The sequence below is a fragment of the Rhinoderma darwinii genome, chromosome 4 (assembly GCF_050947455.1).
Source record: "Rhinoderma darwinii isolate aRhiDar2 chromosome 4, aRhiDar2.hap1, whole genome shotgun sequence".
NCBI lineage: Eukaryota > Metazoa > Chordata > Amphibia > Anura > Rhinodermatidae > Rhinoderma > Rhinoderma darwinii.
This window is the reverse complement of record NC_134690.1, coordinates 96653275-96670302: the sequence shown is the minus strand read 5'-3', so window position 1 is coordinate 96670302 and position 17028 is coordinate 96653275. Positions and strand designations below refer to the sequence as shown.

At 43.5% G+C, this 17028-nt stretch overlaps 1 protein-coding gene across 1 annotated transcript; it reads right to left on the bottom strand.

The window, feature by feature from the left end:
• Positions 1 to 2739: 2739 nt before the first annotated feature.
• On the bottom strand, positions 2740 to 5389 carry RNF228 (ring finger protein 228). The gene is made up of 2 exons (XM_075861423.1): positions 4806 to 5389; positions 2740 to 3795 (listed from the first exon to the last, which is right to left on the bottom strand). The coding sequence occupies exon 2, from the start codon at positions 3707 to 3709 to the stop codon at positions 2876 to 2878; it is 834 nt and encodes a 277-aa protein (XP_075717538.1). The 5' UTR covers positions 3710 to 3795; positions 4806 to 5389; the 3' UTR covers positions 2740 to 2875.
• Between the last annotated feature and the right edge of the window lie 11639 nt (positions 5390 to 17028).

Below are 17028 nucleotides of genomic sequence, written 5' to 3'. Positions count from 1 at the left end.
TTCCAACATATACATGGTCAATATGAATGAGTGTCCCATGGGAGCTGAATATCTACAGCCAAGGCCGGGATCGGATCCTGTCCTGAGATCTGGAAAGCCTTTCCCACCGGCGGCTTAGGATATGTCCTTTGCCTACATAAAGCAACACTTTTGCATGTCCGCATGTGTATGACAGTCATTGGGTGGTGTACGTGTGACTGCTATGCCATGTGATGCACTATGTATTATTTAGTGTGCGCCATTTTTTTACAATTTGGCACAATTTAAACCTTATTTTTCACTTACAAAAAAAGTTTTCCTTACAACACCTTTGATAAATTTGTCTTTAAGAAGTTGTTTAGCTACGGTGCCTACACCCACAAGGCTAAACTGACTGATCTCTCTTGGATACATCCAGATGCCAGGACCTTATACTCCCCTATTGAGGCAGGTATATAACTATCAGTCCTTAGGCTGGTTTCACACCTGCATTATGGGTTTTTATTGTTCTCCTCCCTCATAAGAGCAGAACAATGGAAAAACTGGAACCCATTGACTTTAATGGGTTCCGTTGGGTTTCCGTCATAGTGTCCATCGTTTTACCATTTTGGACCGGATCTGCAGAGCCTTGGGCTATTTGTAGTAAGACCAGTCCGCTTCTTTTCAGTTAGATAGGTAGAGGATTTCCTCCCAGAATGTAACAGTTGCTGTATATGTTAGTAAATCAGAAATTAAGGCCCCATGCACACGACCGTGCCCACAATTGCGGGCACGGCCGGCAGCCAACTGACAGCCGCATTTTCGGGCCGTGCTCCCATACAAAGTATGGGAGCACGGCCCGCAAAATGAAAAAGAACGGACATGTTCCATAATTCCCGGAACATTTCCACGGCACGGACACCCTTCCGTAGTGCTACGGAAAGGTGTCCGCGTTCAATGAAAGTGAATGGGTCCATTTTTGCGGACCGCAATTGCGGTCCGCAAAAACGGAGGTTTTTTACGGTTGTGTGCATGGGGCCTAAGCAGTAGCCAAAGTTTGGTAATTATGTCGCATTTACGCACAGAGATTTGAGCATTTTGCTATTCAGTGCTGGCGGTCACATTGGCTTGTGCTATGTGCGTTGTGGACCCTATTGAATAGGCATATGGGTGTAACGTGCTATAAGAGACGCTTCATAAAGGAAAGCATGAGACTGAATTTTAAGTCGTTTTTCGTTTTAGCAAAATATATTTCATTCATAGAAAAGAGATATGTCAAAATACACTTTTGATCATACAAAGTGATTTCACCCAATGTGCCATAGTCTGTTTGAGGATCCGGACAATGGCACATAGGGTGATATTACTGTTTGGTCATATTAATTGTCACTTTTGCATTCGTTTCCTAGAAACTGATGGTAATACTGCCATTTAGTGACATAAGGTAATTCAAAGGTAACAGCAAATATGGTGGCACTTATTGTTGTCACATTTAATAAAATGTCACCACAACAGAATAGAAAAATGACAATATCTCTGTAAGTAAAATAAACATAATTACCAAACTTGGCCGCCGCTTAACTTCTACTTCAATAATAGATGGACATTTTTGTTTTTGCGGAAATCTTCTTTAAAGGGGTTGTCCCAGAATCGTCAATTATCACTTATTCACGGGATAGGTGATCACTGGGACCCCTACCAATCACAAGAGCAGGAGTCCTGAACCCCCAGATAACCCTCAGTGGTTGAGCATGTGTGCTGCCTCTGTATTTAAAGTCTACGGGAATGACGGAAACAGCCGTGTCCAGCGCTCGGGTGTTTTCGTCAATCCCATAGACATTGATTGGAGAGGTAGGCACATGCTCGACCGCCGCTCCATTCAATGTCCTCCTCACTGCGGGGTGTGCAGTGAGGAGGATCTGGGGGTTCGGGACCCCTGCTCTTGGGATTGGTAGGGGTCCCATTGATCAGACAATTATCAACTATCCTATGGATATGGGATAATTGACGATTCTAGGACAACCCCTTTACGGCCGGGTTCCCTCGTAGCGTAAACGCTGCGGAATTTCCGCAACGGATGTGTGTGCGGAAATTACGCAGCATTTACAGTAGCAGCAAAGTGGATGAGACTTTGAAAATCTCTTGCCCACGCTGCAAGTAAAAAATACGCAGAATAAACGTTAATAAATTGACCTGCGGTGCGGAATGTAATTCCGCAGATTGTCAATTTGTGCTGCATCTTTGTTGATATTCTGTTGCGGGTTTTCACCATTGAATTCAATGGAGATGCTAAACCCGCAACACAAAGCCAAGTGTTGCGACTTTTGCGGTGTAATCGCAGCGTAAATACTTACCCAGAACACCCTCCTTATTCCTGCATTCCGGCCTCATGGGATGACGTTTCCTCCCATGTGATCGCTGCAGCCAATCACAGACTGCAGCGTCACATGGCCTGCAACGTCATCGTAAGAGGCCGGACTATGCGCAGAGAAGACGAGGGGGTAAGTATGAGTTTTTTTTCCGCAGTGGAAATTCGGTTAGAATAAATGCACCACAATGTGGTGCGGTTGTTCGGACAGAAGGGGCTGCAGGTTCCAGGTCAGATACGCTGCGCGGTTTTTACGCAGCGTATCCGACCCGAAGGAACCCGACCTTAAGTGGCCGTAGATATAGTGATAATTTAGCAGATAATGAGCGGTCAGACCAATAAGTGCTCTGTCCATACTGTCTATAATCTACTCCATGTCTGACAAGTCACTAGGTATTATGGCTATTTATTAATAATAATACTACACGTTATATCCGAGTGATCTGATTTTTGGAACGTTTGGTCAAATCTTTGTGTATATAGTCACCGCAGGGTTAAAATATTTTTTTTTGTCAATACACGGTTCACATTGAGGGGATCATCCGTATTTTAGGCGTCTCTCCGGCTTGACGCCCCCCTGCTCCCCTCTATCGGGTCCGGCCTGTACTTTAACCAACAAATCACCCAAGTGACCACCACTGAGAAGAGGGCCAGCACACTGGCTACTGATAAGCATATAGGTCCCGCAGGGGAAGGCGCAGGGGCCCCGCTGTATCTGTTCACAAATACCAGGCCGGCAAACAACAGAACCACCATGGCTATAAAAGAAAACACCACGCACACGCAGCCTGCAGTCAGCACGGCTCTTTTGCAGCTCTGGCATCTCTCATAGCCTCTCCTAGGCGATGGAGCAGTCGCTGGCTGTGGTTGGTTCAAGGCCGAAAAAGATCCCCGGCCTCTGTTAGCTGCAGCAGCAGCAGCCGCTAAAGCTGCATCCTGTCCCGACTGTAACGCGTAGCGATATTCGGCAGCTGCATGAAGCACAGCGCCACCTGCCGTGCCGTGGTGGTATTGCAGCTCACGCTGCATAAGAGGAGGCTGATGATGATGATGATAGGTGATGGGGGGAAGGATGTCCTGGGGGAAGGGATCATCCTGCCGCACATACATAGGGAAGGCTTCGGCAACCTTGGTGTTAACAGGCAAAGCTTCCACCCTGGAGTCCGGAACGACGGTCCGGTGTCGACATATTGGGCAGGAGAGGCGCCATGGCCGGTCCTCCCTGTGGTGCAGTGTGCTCAGACACTCCTGGCAGAAAGTGTGCAAACACTCCAGGAGCTTCGGGGCCCTCCTGTCCAGATCAAAGTAATTGTAGCAGATCTTACACTCGTACTCCTCATAGGTAGTGGTGAGGTCCGAGCTACTGGCCTGGTTCACTGCCATACTTGTCTTCGTGCCAGGGTCCCTATGCCATGCTCACTTCTTCCCTTTATCAAGTGGCAAAAACCTTTTATATCAGTTTGCACTCTCTAAAACAAACAAAAAAAAAAGCATTATAATCGATATAGCGCAAACATATTTACTTATGATTTATAAGCCGCAGCCAGGTGACTTTGGTAATGCCATTTTGGGCACAGGTGGGTCACATCTCTTAGGCCTTATTCACACAAACATATTTCACATCCATTTGAATACCTTGACAGAACACTGAACAATGCAATTCAATGAGGTTATTCACACGTCCGTGTTTTTTCACACAGCGTTTGTCCGTTGTGTGAAACTTGTCCGTTTTTGCGGATCAGACCCGCTCATTGAGGCCTATGGGTGCGTGAAAAACAGACAGCACATGGACGACATCTGTATTCTGTGGGTTTTTCACGCATCAGTTGCTTAAGAAATGCAGAGGAAAAAAAAAAAGTAAAACCAGGAAGTTCTCACAGAGAAACACGGATGAGAAAAACGGATGACACACGGAAACCACAGTGACGCAACACGAACAGTCAAATACGGTCTAAATTGGACACGCACGTGTGAATAAGGCCTAAGTCACTAAATACGACTCATAGTTGTGCGATTTTTCTCCTCGTGAGTCGCATTTCAATGAAAGAAAATGGGTTAAGTCGCTCATTGGTCCCTATTCCTTTAAATGCAACTGATACAAGTTGTGTCAAAGTTGCAGTGAGACGCACAGATGCTGCAACTTACTGGAAACAGTCATTGCTCCGGTGTGCATCTATAGTCATGTGTCATATAGTGGCGCAAAATAAATATTCTACAAAATTATAATCTGGATTGCGGGACCTTTATTCCAATTCAATGTCATTTCGTTGAGAATTTTGGTTCAAGGTCTTGCGAACTCCCCGTATCTAATCACATACATGTCATGCCATAAAGGCCATGCTATGGTTATTTCGATACACCTGCCACGACCCCACACGTCAGGCAGCCGTACATGAATTATATTATTAAACCGCCCAGGAGGGCAATACATGGAATAAAGTGAATATCTTATCACTGATCACAATGTAGGTTTACTCACAAGAGCTGAAATTCCCAGAATGAAAAATGAAATGTCACTTCTAGAAATGCATTGGCAGCCTCGTCCGTAATTAGTGAATGTGACCAGTCATTGATATGGAGAGATATTCAGGTTATCGGCGGCCACTGTGGCTGACAGTTGTGCTCTCCATCCTGCTCCTTCCTTTGTCTCCTCCTTGTGACGCTCGCCTGGAAAGATGTTTTTCTCTCTTTTGAATTCATCTCATTCTTGGTGTCACCTCAAGCCTTTGTCGGTTGCCGAGAAGCCATGGCAGACTATTTTTTCCTGACAGGCTCGCCATCACCAATAGTCATCTTCCCGGGCAGCCAATGCCGTTCTAATATTATAACAAAGGCTGCATCTGCTCTCCTCTTTGCCCTGTGTCTTCTGCGAGCTTCCTGCTCGCTGCCCTGTAATGTGATGTAACGCACAATCTTTGTGTGCAGGATTCCTCCTGCTAATGTGCAGGATCTGACTGGTCTGGAGGAGAAACAAATAGCAGCATCTTTCACCTTTTTTTCTCCTCTGATTTATTTATATACAAAGGCGAAGCGTTCCTATGCAGGTTATTTACACAGCATACTGTCAGTGTACACTGTACATATAGTCTGCGTCGCCTCTTATTGGATAGAGAGGAGCATAGAAAAAAAGACATAGGGTAGAAATTCTACATTTTCAAGATGGGGAACCAGACCCTGGAATATTTCAAGAAAACGTGTTAACCCTTGTAACTCCAGAGAGGCCTGCCGTGGGTAATCATATGGTTAATTGCAATACAGTAACAGTAGACTTCCGGTGATTTCACTTAACAATGGGCCATATTTGACCATTTTAGGTCAAGGGTGCACTCACTTTACAATGGGGCCACAATTTTGGCTTTACTCAGGAACTAAGGTGAACACATTTGGCTGGAACAAACAGTCAACCAGTGACGTTCTCATTGGTACTGCAGCGTTACAGCAGTGGGGTATTAGAAATTCTCTTGTGTGGCAGAAGTGGAATTGGTATCGGTTATGGTAAAGAAGGCTTGTCGTCTCTGGAGATTGAACCTTTTTTTCTCCAGACAGAGATATGCTATGAATGACAGGACCTGTGAGACCTGTTTTTCTTCTAAATCTGGGGTAAAAGGTAGAAAAGGATTGTTGATTCTGCATCCTCCGGTGATGTCCATTAGGAACAATGTTCCCGTCCCTCCCCAAAAACGTAAACAGGACTGGCAGAATCATCAGTCTTCTCCTTTGCTTTTCCCGGAGTTTAGAGTAGTATCGGGGGACACTGGATCTAATGATCAGTGGGAGTCCAAGCATTTATGGATATGTGTGCCCCTTAATGAAGGTGCATAATGGGTACAGCCGGACACCATTTACACAAAGTAGACCATACTGTACAGCAGATTGCATGAGCTGTCATCTTTGTAGTTCAGTATACAGCGGAGAAGAAGCACCCGTCACCAGTTATTATAGTACAAAGGAAAGCTGCAGATTATTACAGTAACCCTGCATGGTGCATCATTTTTCTGGTGTCTCAGATAATGTATTGTAGTGTATTTGTATTACCAATTCTATATTTGTATTTGTTATGGGCTTTTTTTTTGTAGTCATAAGGTTTCCTTGCATTTTGGAGGTCCTCTGAAAGAATCAACACCTTTCCTTACAGTTATGGTCTCAATTTATAATATTTTCACTTTACAATGGTGTGTCTAGAATGAATTGTTATTGCAAAGTGTATATAAGTGTATATATGTATGGGATGACAGAACAGGTTGACATTATAAGCATACAACAGCGTGCTCAAAGTCACAAGTCATATCATTCAATGTTTACTATACAGTTGAGAAGGAGACCTACAACACGACAGTAAATAATTCATTTCTATCACATTCCGAGGCATACAGAATATTAGATGTAGAATATAAGATGTTAGGTTGATATATTGTATTATTGTATGTGGTATTTTTAATATGTGCTAAAAATATTGTTCTTCCGCTGAGCATCTGCTGTATGGGGGCAGCTTAGCCTACTGTCAGGAGGTAAGAACAATTGGACATTAAATTGGATTTCAAAATGACAATTTGTTTGTTCACCAGGGATTTAGGCTAGCGCGTCAATGTGACACGGAGTGAACTGAGACAGTAAGGGTATGTTCACACGGCCTATTTACGGACGTAATTCGGGCGTTTTTGCCCCGAATTACGTCCGAAAATAGCGCCTCAATAGCGCTGACAAACATCTGCCCATTGAAAGCAATGGGCAGACGTTTGTCTGTTCACACGAGGCGTATATTTACGCGCCGCTGTCAAATGACGGCGCGTAAATAGACGCCCGCGTCAAAGAAGTGACCTGTCACTTCTTTGGCCGTAAATGGAGCCGTTATTCATTGACTCCAATGAATAGCAGCGCTAATTACGGCCGTAATGGACGCGGCGTTCAAGCGCCTGCACATGCCGGTACGGCTGAAATTACGGGGATGTTTTCAGGCTGAAACATCCCCGTAATTTCAGCCGTTACGGACCCCCGCCGTGTGAACATACCCTAAAATTGCAGCATTGAGGCGGGCTACTTCAGGCTACTTCAGGCTTTCCTCAAAGGGGTATTCTCACAATCGATAATTATCTCCTATCCACAGGATAGGTGTTAATTGACTGATTGCTGGGGACCCCACCAATCACAAGAAATAGGGTCCCGTACCCGCAGATCCTCCTCACTTCACCCTCCGCAATGAGGAGGAGCTTGAAAGGAACAGCGGTCGAACATGTGCCGGCCGTTCCATTCATTATTTATGTGACTGATGAAAACAGCCGTTTTTGAAGATTTTGAATGGAGCCGCAGCGCGATTGGTGGGGGTCCCAGTGGAGGGGCCCCCAGCAATCAGACAATTATCACCTATCCTATGTCGAGTCTGTGAATATCCCTTTAATAAAGTTGCAAACAACCTTGTAAAAATCACAAAAATGGTCCGATTTTTTTGTAACGGTCACAAGGTTCCTTGCAACATTTCCTCTCAAAGGTAAACTTTGTGTGGCTCTGGCACTCTCACCTTGAGTGCTGGCAGAGGTTTCTGGCAGCAGCTTATCCTCCTCTACCTATGGCAGCAAACATGTACGCTTGACCATATTCATGTATATGTTGTCGGGGATAGTTGTATTATTTGCATGGTGATAGCCTGAAGTAAGACAGGGCTCCCCTGATGCTGCACCAAATTCAGCTTTGGAGGGACCAAACTCCATTATGATGACCATATAGTTTAAAGAGGCTCTGTCACCAGATTTTGCAACCCCTATCTCCTATTGCAGCAGATCGGCGCTGCAATGTAGATCACAGTAACGTTTTTATTTTTAAAAAACGAACATTTTTGGCCAAGTTATGACCATTTTTGTATTTATGCAAATGAGGCTTGCAAAAGTCCAAGTGGGCGTGTTTAAAGTAAAAGTCCAAGTGGGCGTGTATTATGTGCGTACATCGGGGCGTTTTTACTTCTTTTACTAGCTGGGCGTTCTGATAAGAAGTATCATCCACTTCTCTTCAGAACGCCCAGCTTCTGGCAGTGCAGACACACAGCGTGTTCTCGAGAGATCACGCTGTGACGTCACTCACTTCCTGCCCCAGGTCCTGCATCGTGTCGGCACCAGAGGCTACAGTTGATTCTGCAGCAGCATCAGCGTTTGCAGGTAAGTAGCTACATCGACTTACCTGCAAACGCCGATGCTGCTGCAGAATCATCTGTAGCCTCTGGTGCCGATGTGTCCTCGCTCGTCCGACACGATGCAGGACCTGTGAGTGACGACACAGCGTGATCTCTCGAGAACACGGCTGTGTCTGCACTGCCAGAAGCTGAGCGTTCTGAAGAGAAGTGGATGATACTTCTCGTCAGAACGCCCAGCTAGTAAAAGTAGTAAAAACGCCCCGATGTACGCACATAATACACGCCCAGTTGGACTTTTACTTTAAACACGCCCACTTGGACTTTTGCAAGCCTCATTTGCATAAATACAAAAATGGTCATAACTTGGCCAAAAATGCTCGTTTTTTAAAAATAAAAACGTTACTGTAATCTACATTGCAGCGCCGATCTGCTGCAATAGGAGATAGGGGTTGCAAAATCTGGTGACAGAGCCTCTTTAACCCTTTACAGATATGATATGACAGATTTACTGTAAGGAAGTTAGAAAAGAAGTAGTCAATGCGAGATCATTACATGAAACTACATTTCTGGATTAAACAATATAAGAATAAGAACGTCCCTCCAGTGACCATCAAGAGCAAAGTAAATGAAAGATTCATGATTGAAATTTACCCTGTGCCGTATCTGTTTCAGATTATATAATAGGTCATTAAATATTTTATGTAATATTTAAATTTCATCCTGTTTATATGTTTCCATAATAAATTCCTCAAAAGGTAACTACGCAAAATACATAATTCCCCTAGTGCAATACTAGGTAATCCATGGTTTGTCAAACCGGTATTCATGAAATTGACCATGATCAAGTCACATACCAATTCTACTGTAACATTCTGTTTCATTAAAAAAGAGAGGGGTTCCCAGGCCCATTCCTCATAGTTATATTAAAGGGGTTTCCTGAACTAATATGTATAAATAATTCCCCGGAAATTGTCTCTCTGACTTTAAAAAGTTTTTACCCCATAGGATTGTATGTCATGTCGACTAGATATAAAAGACTGATCAGTAGGGCACTGCCCTCGAGGAACTTCACTGAGAATGGGAGTGCAATTTTCCCGTTCCTGGTGGAGAAGTGGCGGTGCATGGGCTTCACTCCATTACAGTCAGTGGGAAATAAGTAAGAAGCTGACGCACTCCGATTTAGGCTTTTATGGCATATCTAATTGACATACTGTAAGACTATAGTTGAGAAAAACATTTAATGTTTAGGGCCTGTGTAAATGACAACATTCTTCTGTCTGTAGCCCAGGTGCAACAGGCGCTGCTGTATATCTATTGTTTTGTATTATTGTGCCCGCAATATCAGGGGAATGTTGCAGTTAACGGCTGTTTTACAATGGCACTGCATCATGGGCGTACTAAGCCAAACACATTTTGTGGCCATATTGCAGGAATATAACCAATATGTGGCCAGATTTGGTGTGAAGCATTGCTATCAACAAGAGATGCATAAGAACATTGTATGCATGTATTATTTCCATTTTGGGTAAAGGTTACCTTTAATGGGTTCCGTTGGGTTTCCATTATGGTGTTCGTCGTTTTGCCAGAAAACATAGCGCAGCACGCTGTGCGTTTTGTCTGGCATTTTCCTCCGGATCTGTGACGGAGGCTGCTAACAGAGCCTCCAACGCTGATGTAAGCCTAGCCTAATTGTCCAGAGAAAATGTGCAAAACGATCAACAATGAACAGTAAAAAATATTGATTATCTATGGTAAAAATGAATCGTCCATACATAAAAATGAACTTGTTAGTGTAGTATGGTTGAGTTGTAACATGTAAATGGTGGTCCTCCGACCTGTTGTAGTGTACTGTATTACTAGTACTATCAAATAGTCACTAGAACTGTTCTTAGTACATATGATAGCTGTAATGGTGTAAACATCCATATTAGCCCTAGCTTAAGGTGTTGTAACTTATAAAAAAAAAAGCACAGCTGTTTGACATATAAGGTACACATCACTTGCATCCACTTACTCCAGTTCCAGGGGTTGTACACATGTTTATTCTAGCGCCATGGTCCCCGTTATAACCGGGGACATGATGGTTTTGACAAAAATAGTTCAGCAGACTGCGGTATCCTGGACATAAAAAAGGAAATAAACCTTGACAGAACGGACCTTAACGGTAGCGTCTACAGTCTCCCTGGTGTTTTGCTCACATAGGAAACATCATGCTAATGGTCAACACTGGACTTGTTCCCCTCAGCCTTTAGGCATCCGCCTGGCAGGTTCACGTTGGTATACGTTCTTTTTTTAACTGTATAGGAAAGCGTTGTCTGCTGCACTTTCCTACACAGCAGGCTACTGCAAAAAAAAAAAATACTGTGCAGTATTTTTTATAAAAAATTTTAAAATGAGGTTACGTTTGAATTTATGGCACTATGGCCTATAGTAGCGTTTGTCGGGTCTTTACGTTCGGGGGAATATCCTGGGAGATGCTGAAGTGATGTGAACAGTGCCTCACACTGTCTATAAAATTCTTCCACACTTCAGTTTATCAATGGAAAATGTTCTGTAGCATTGTTCTAAAAAACACAAGATCCCAAATGACATTGTGTACATTTCCTAATTCATGTATCAACTACTAGAAGCTGTGCCTTCTCCAAATGAAATGACATTTTTACATGTTGTTAATGTTCACCGTGATCAAGACAGATTAACGCCCAGAAAACACATAACTAGTGCCAGCTCTATAATGATGTGACTTTATACTTACTCATTGTGCTAAGCAGCGCTCATAATTAGACCTTTCATGTAGAAAACAGTGATCGAGGCTCTTGGCAGAAGAAATCTTGTTACATCCTGATAAGATTACTCATGCAGTCAATAGGAGCAAGGCAATAAATGCACAGTCACTCCTGCCTCAATGTAATCCTATGAACCTTTTTGGCCCTGTTCACATGGAGGTTTTTTTAAGGAATTTTGAGGCAGATTTTGACCTGCCTGCAATTTCTTGCTGCGACTTTCGCTGCGTATTTTGTCCACGGCCATTGAGCGCCGCGGGCAAGAAACATAGTAAAAAACTATTTTTCTGCCTCGCATTGATTTCAATAGGTCAGAGGCGGAACCGTGGCAAGAAAGAACATGCCGCTTTTTTTACCGCGAGCGTAAAACCCCACCTCCGCCTCACATTGAAATTGCTGGGAGGCAGTTTTGAACTTTTTTTTAGCACCGATTCCAACGCGGCTTCTGCGTCAAATTCAACGTAACGTAGGCCGGGTTCCCACGTACCGTAAAACGCTAGTGAATTTCCGCAATGGAATGGTGTGTGGAAATTCCACAGCATTTACAGTAGCAGCAAAGTGGATGAAATTTAGTAAATCTCATGCCCACCCTACGGGAAAAAAACGCAGTGTAAACGTTAAAAAATAGACGTGCAGAGTTTAATTCCGCAGCATGTCAATTTATGCTGCGTTTTTGTTGATTTTCTGTTGCGGGTTTTCCCTATTAAAATCCATGGGGACGCAAAACAGAAAGCCAAGCGTTGCGAATTTTGCAACGTATTCGCAACGATTATGCTGCAAATATCGCAACTCCGGAAAAAAATTATACTCACCCAGAACACACTCCTTCCTGCAGTCCGGCCTCCTGGGATGAGGTTTCTTCCCTTGTGACCGCTGCAGCCAATCACAGGCTGCAGCGTCACATGGCCTGAAATGTCATCCAGGGAGGTCGGAGCGGACATTAAGGGAGGGGGGTAAGTATGAACGGCTTCCTTCCGCAGCGGATATTCCGTTCGAAAAACCGCACCACAATGGGGTGCGATTTTTCAGACGGAATGTACTGCGGGTTCCAGGTCGGACACGTTGCGTGATTTTTACGCAGTATATCCACCCCGGGTCGGATACGCTTCTTAAAGTATGCAGTGTATCTGACCTAGTACATGCAGCAAATGCCCCGCTGTAGAAAGCAGAATTTTTTTTTTTTTAAAAACTCATACTCACCCCCAGGCATTGTCATTGCGACATGTTCCTGTGTTCTGAGTGCAGCCCAGCATCCTGGAATGACACTTCAGCCTATGTGATCACTGCAGCCTGTGATTGGCTGCAGCAGTCACATGGATGACACATCATCCCAGGAGGCCGGGCTGCACTCAGAACAGAGGAACGTGTCTCTATTATCTTTTTATCATTTTAAACTAAAAAAGTTTTCCGTCGATATAGTACTATGAGGGCTTGATTTTTGCGCGACGAGTTTTCGTTTTTCGTAGCACCATTTATTTTGCCGTATAATGTACTAGGAAACGGGAAAAAAATTATTTGTGGGGTAGAAAATGAAAAAAAAAAAAATTCCTCCATGGTTTTTTGCGCGCCGTTTTTACGGAATTCACTGTTCAATTAAAACAGCATGTTAACTTTATTCTGCGGGTCAATACGATTATGGCGATATCAAATATATATAGTTTTTTCTATATTTTACTACTTTTAAAAGTAAAAACCTAAGTGTAAAAAAGAAAATTTATTTTGCGTCACCAAATTCCGAGAGCCATAAGTTTTTTATTTTTCCGTCGATTAAGTGGTATTGGGGCTTATTTTTTGCAGGATAAGCTGTAGTTTTTAATAATACCATTTTTGTGTACATGCGATGCTTTGATCACTTTTTATTTCATTTTTTGCTGGAGATTAGGTTACCAAAAAATAGACATTCTGGCGTTTACAATTTTTTTATTTTTACGCCGTTCACCGTGCGGGTTAAATAATGATATATCGTAATAGTTCAGATTTTTACGGACGCGGCGATACCAATTATGTTTATTTATTTATTTTTTAATATGCTCTAGGGGGAAAATGGGAAAAGGGGGTTTTTTTGAACTTTGAATTTTGATTATTTTTTTTTTTACACAAAAAAACCCTTTATTTAACTAACTTTTTTTTATTAGTCCCCCTAGGGGACTTCAACCAGCGATCGTTAGATCGCTTGCACGATATACTGCAATACTAATGTATTGCAGTATATCGTGATTCTGACAGTCATCTATTAAGCCCTGGAGGCCCGGAGGCTGGGCTTAATAGGTGTACAAAGATGGCGGACCTGGAGGCGTTCATTAAGCCCCCAGGCAGCCATAGCAACCATCGCCCCCCCCGCGATTGCGTTGCGGGGGCGCGATGAGCTGTTAGAGGGGGTCCCCCCCTCTTTCTCACGATTTAAATGCTGCGGTCGGTATTGACCGTGGCATTTAACTAGTTAAACTAGCGGGATCGCTCGAGCGCGATGCCGCTAGTTACTCTGAAGTGTCGGCTGTAACTTAAAGCCGACACCGGCATGCGTGGGCCCGCTCCATACTTCCGCTACCCGCCTTTGGCGTATGGATACGTCAAATGTTTGGGAAGGGGCTAAATTCATGGATGGTATTGTGTCTTAGGGTATGTTCACACGGCAGCGTCCATTACGGCTGAAATCACGGAGCTGTTTGCCGGCGTTTTTCACTGCGTCCATTACGGACGTAATTGGAGCTGTTTCTCTATGGTGCCAAAGGAAAACGGCTCCAATTACGTCCCAAGAAGTGACAGGCACTTCTTTGACGCGAGCGTCTTTTTAAAAAAAATGACCGTCGGCACAGCGATCGTAAAGCCCATTCAAATGAATGGGCAGATGTTTGCCGGCGCATTGGAGCCTTATTTTCGGACGTAATTCGAGGTTAAAACGCCCGAATTACGTCCGTAAATAGGGTGTGTGAACCCAGCCTTAGGGCTCTTTGGATCATTGTAATCAATCTCAGACACCTGTGAAAATTAGTTTTCCAGGTGTGCCCAATCAAAGGAAAACTACTCAAGAAGGACGTTCCACATTATTAAGCAGGCCACAGGTTTCAAGCAATATGGGAAAGAAAAAGGATCTCTCTGCTGCCGAAAAGTGCAAATAGTGCAATACCTTGGACACGGTATGAAAACATTGGATATTCAAAGAAAACTTAAGCGTGATCATCGTACTGTGAAAAGATTTGTGGCTGATTCAGAGCACAGATGGGTTCGTTCAGATAAAGGCATAATGAGGAAGGTTTCTGCCAGACAAATAAATAGGATTAGGAGAGCAGCTGCTAAAATGCCATTGCAAAGCAGCAAACAGGTATTTGAAGCCGCTGGTGCCTCTGGAGTCCCGCGAACCTCAAGGTGTAGGATCCTCCAGAGGTTTGCAATTGTGCATAAAGCTATTATTCGGCCACCCCAAAACAATTCTCACAAGCAGAAACGGTTGCAGTGGGCTCAGAAATACATGAAGACTAATTTTCAAACCGTGTTGTTTACTGATGAGTGCCGTGCAAGCCTGGATGGTCCAGATGGATGGAGTAGTGGATGGTTGGTGAATGGCCACCATGTCCCAAAAAGGCTGCGACGTCAGCAAGGAGGTGGGGGAGTCATGTTTTGGGCTGGAATCATGGGGAGAGAGCTGGTAGGCCCCTTTAGGGTCCCTGACGGTGTGAAAATGACCTCTGCAAAGTACGTAGAGTTTATAACTGACCACTTTCTTTCGTGGTACAAAAAGAAGAACCGTGCCTTCTGTAGCAAAATTATCTTCATGCATGACAATGCACCAGCTCATGCTGCAAAGAATAGCTCTGTGTCATTGGCTGCTATGGGCATAAAAGAAGAGAAAGTCATGGTGTGGCCTCCATGTTCCCCTTACCTCAACCTTATTGAGAACCTTTGGAGCATCATCAAGCAAAATATCTATGAGGGTGGAAGGCAGTTCACATCAAAACAGAAGCTCTGGGAGGCTATTCTGACATCCTGCAAAGATATTCAAGCAGAAACTGTCCAAATACTCACAAATTCAATGGATGCAAGAATTGTGAAGGTGATATCAAAGAAGGGGTCCTATGTTAACATGTAACTTGGCCTGTTAAGTTTTATATAATTGAAAGAGCTTTTGATTTCTGTAAATATGACCTCCTGATGCTGCAAATTCAACAAATTACCATTTTAGTTCTCTTTACAACCTTTAAAATGTTTTGTTGTGCATAATAATTTGAAACAGTGCATTTTGAGTTTTTTACTTCTAAAAAAAAATCTGTTATCATTAAGAGATTTGTTCAATAAAATTTGCATTATACTCCAACGGTTGATGGCTTGAAGATTATACTGACTGTCATTTGCATCGACTATTTAGGAAAATCAGCGAAAAATAACATTTGCATAATAATTTGGAATGCGGTGTATACTTTACAGAAGTGAGTATCTTTTATTTATATATATATATATATCTATATATATTTCTCTATTTCATTATTATAATTGGGCATACTAGGTGTTCTTGTAAGGGTAATACGACACGTGGTGGCCGCCGTCATGCAGTTAAACACAAATTGGCATGATTTTTGAATGCTTATTCATGTCTGCGCGTTCTATGTCGGTAAACAGCAGCTTTACCTAAAAAAAAAACACACAGACATTAATAAGCATTTAAAAACAGCGCTAATTTATGGTAAAAGCGACTATTGCGTAATTTCTGTCTACATTGCGCCCGCACCTCAGCTGGATGGGCGGCTGCTGCGTGTGGCCTTACACTAAGGCATGCCCAAAAATGATTGTTTTAGTACAGGCTCTGTTAATGAGATAGCTATAAAGGAAAACTCCAGTACAAGTTCCTCATTTGAGTTCTTCAGTACTTTAGACTAGTTAGGCATCTTGCAGATATGTTTGCCTCATTATTTAACAACAGGTACCACAGCCAGTGAGGACGCCGGTTGTTGGCGAAACATTTGGGGACACTGATCTGTGTACTCTCTGGACTGTGATCTGCAGACACTGTCCAAACACCTAACACCTAGATAGATTTAGATACAAATATATAGGCCGTATGCATATTACATTTTAATCAATTGAAGCCATGTAAATACCTTTAAATAAAATATTTATTTTAGCTTACTTTAATTTATTCATTACGTCTATTCAGTGTTGTGGAAAAAGGATATTTTGTGTTGTCCCTTAAGTGTTTGTTTTCACATTATTATGACCACCTTCTACTTTCAACGTCGGCAGCACGTAGCCCATGAATGTAGTGACGTGTCATGGGCTGGCTTGGTGGGTACATAAGGTGTGTGATAGGCTGTCTGAACACATATCACTCATTGTTGCCGTGGGTAAAAGGGGCGATTTATCAGAGTTGCAAAAAGGGATGATTATTGGCTTTCGGCCAAGGGTGGCATTATTTTTCAAATAGCACAGTTTGTGAACTGTTCGCGTGCTGCTGTGGTGAAAGTATCGTGAGTGGACAAATGGCCCCATTGGGAATAACCGACGTGGAAACTGCGGAGCACCACACGCCATTGATGTGAGAAATGAACGCCGGCTACGAAGGCGCGTGAGGGCGGTGGTGCAGCTCACCGTGAAAATCAACCAGGGGGCTACTTACCTGCTAACGCCGATGCTGCTGCAGAATCAACTGAAGCCTCTGGTGCCGATGTGTCCTCGCTCGTCTGACACGATGCAGGACCTGGGGAAGTGACGTCACAGCGTGATCTGGCAGAAGCTGGGCGTTCTGAAGAGAAGTGGATGATACTTCTCGTCAGAGCGCCCAGCTAGTAAAAGTATTAAAAACGCCC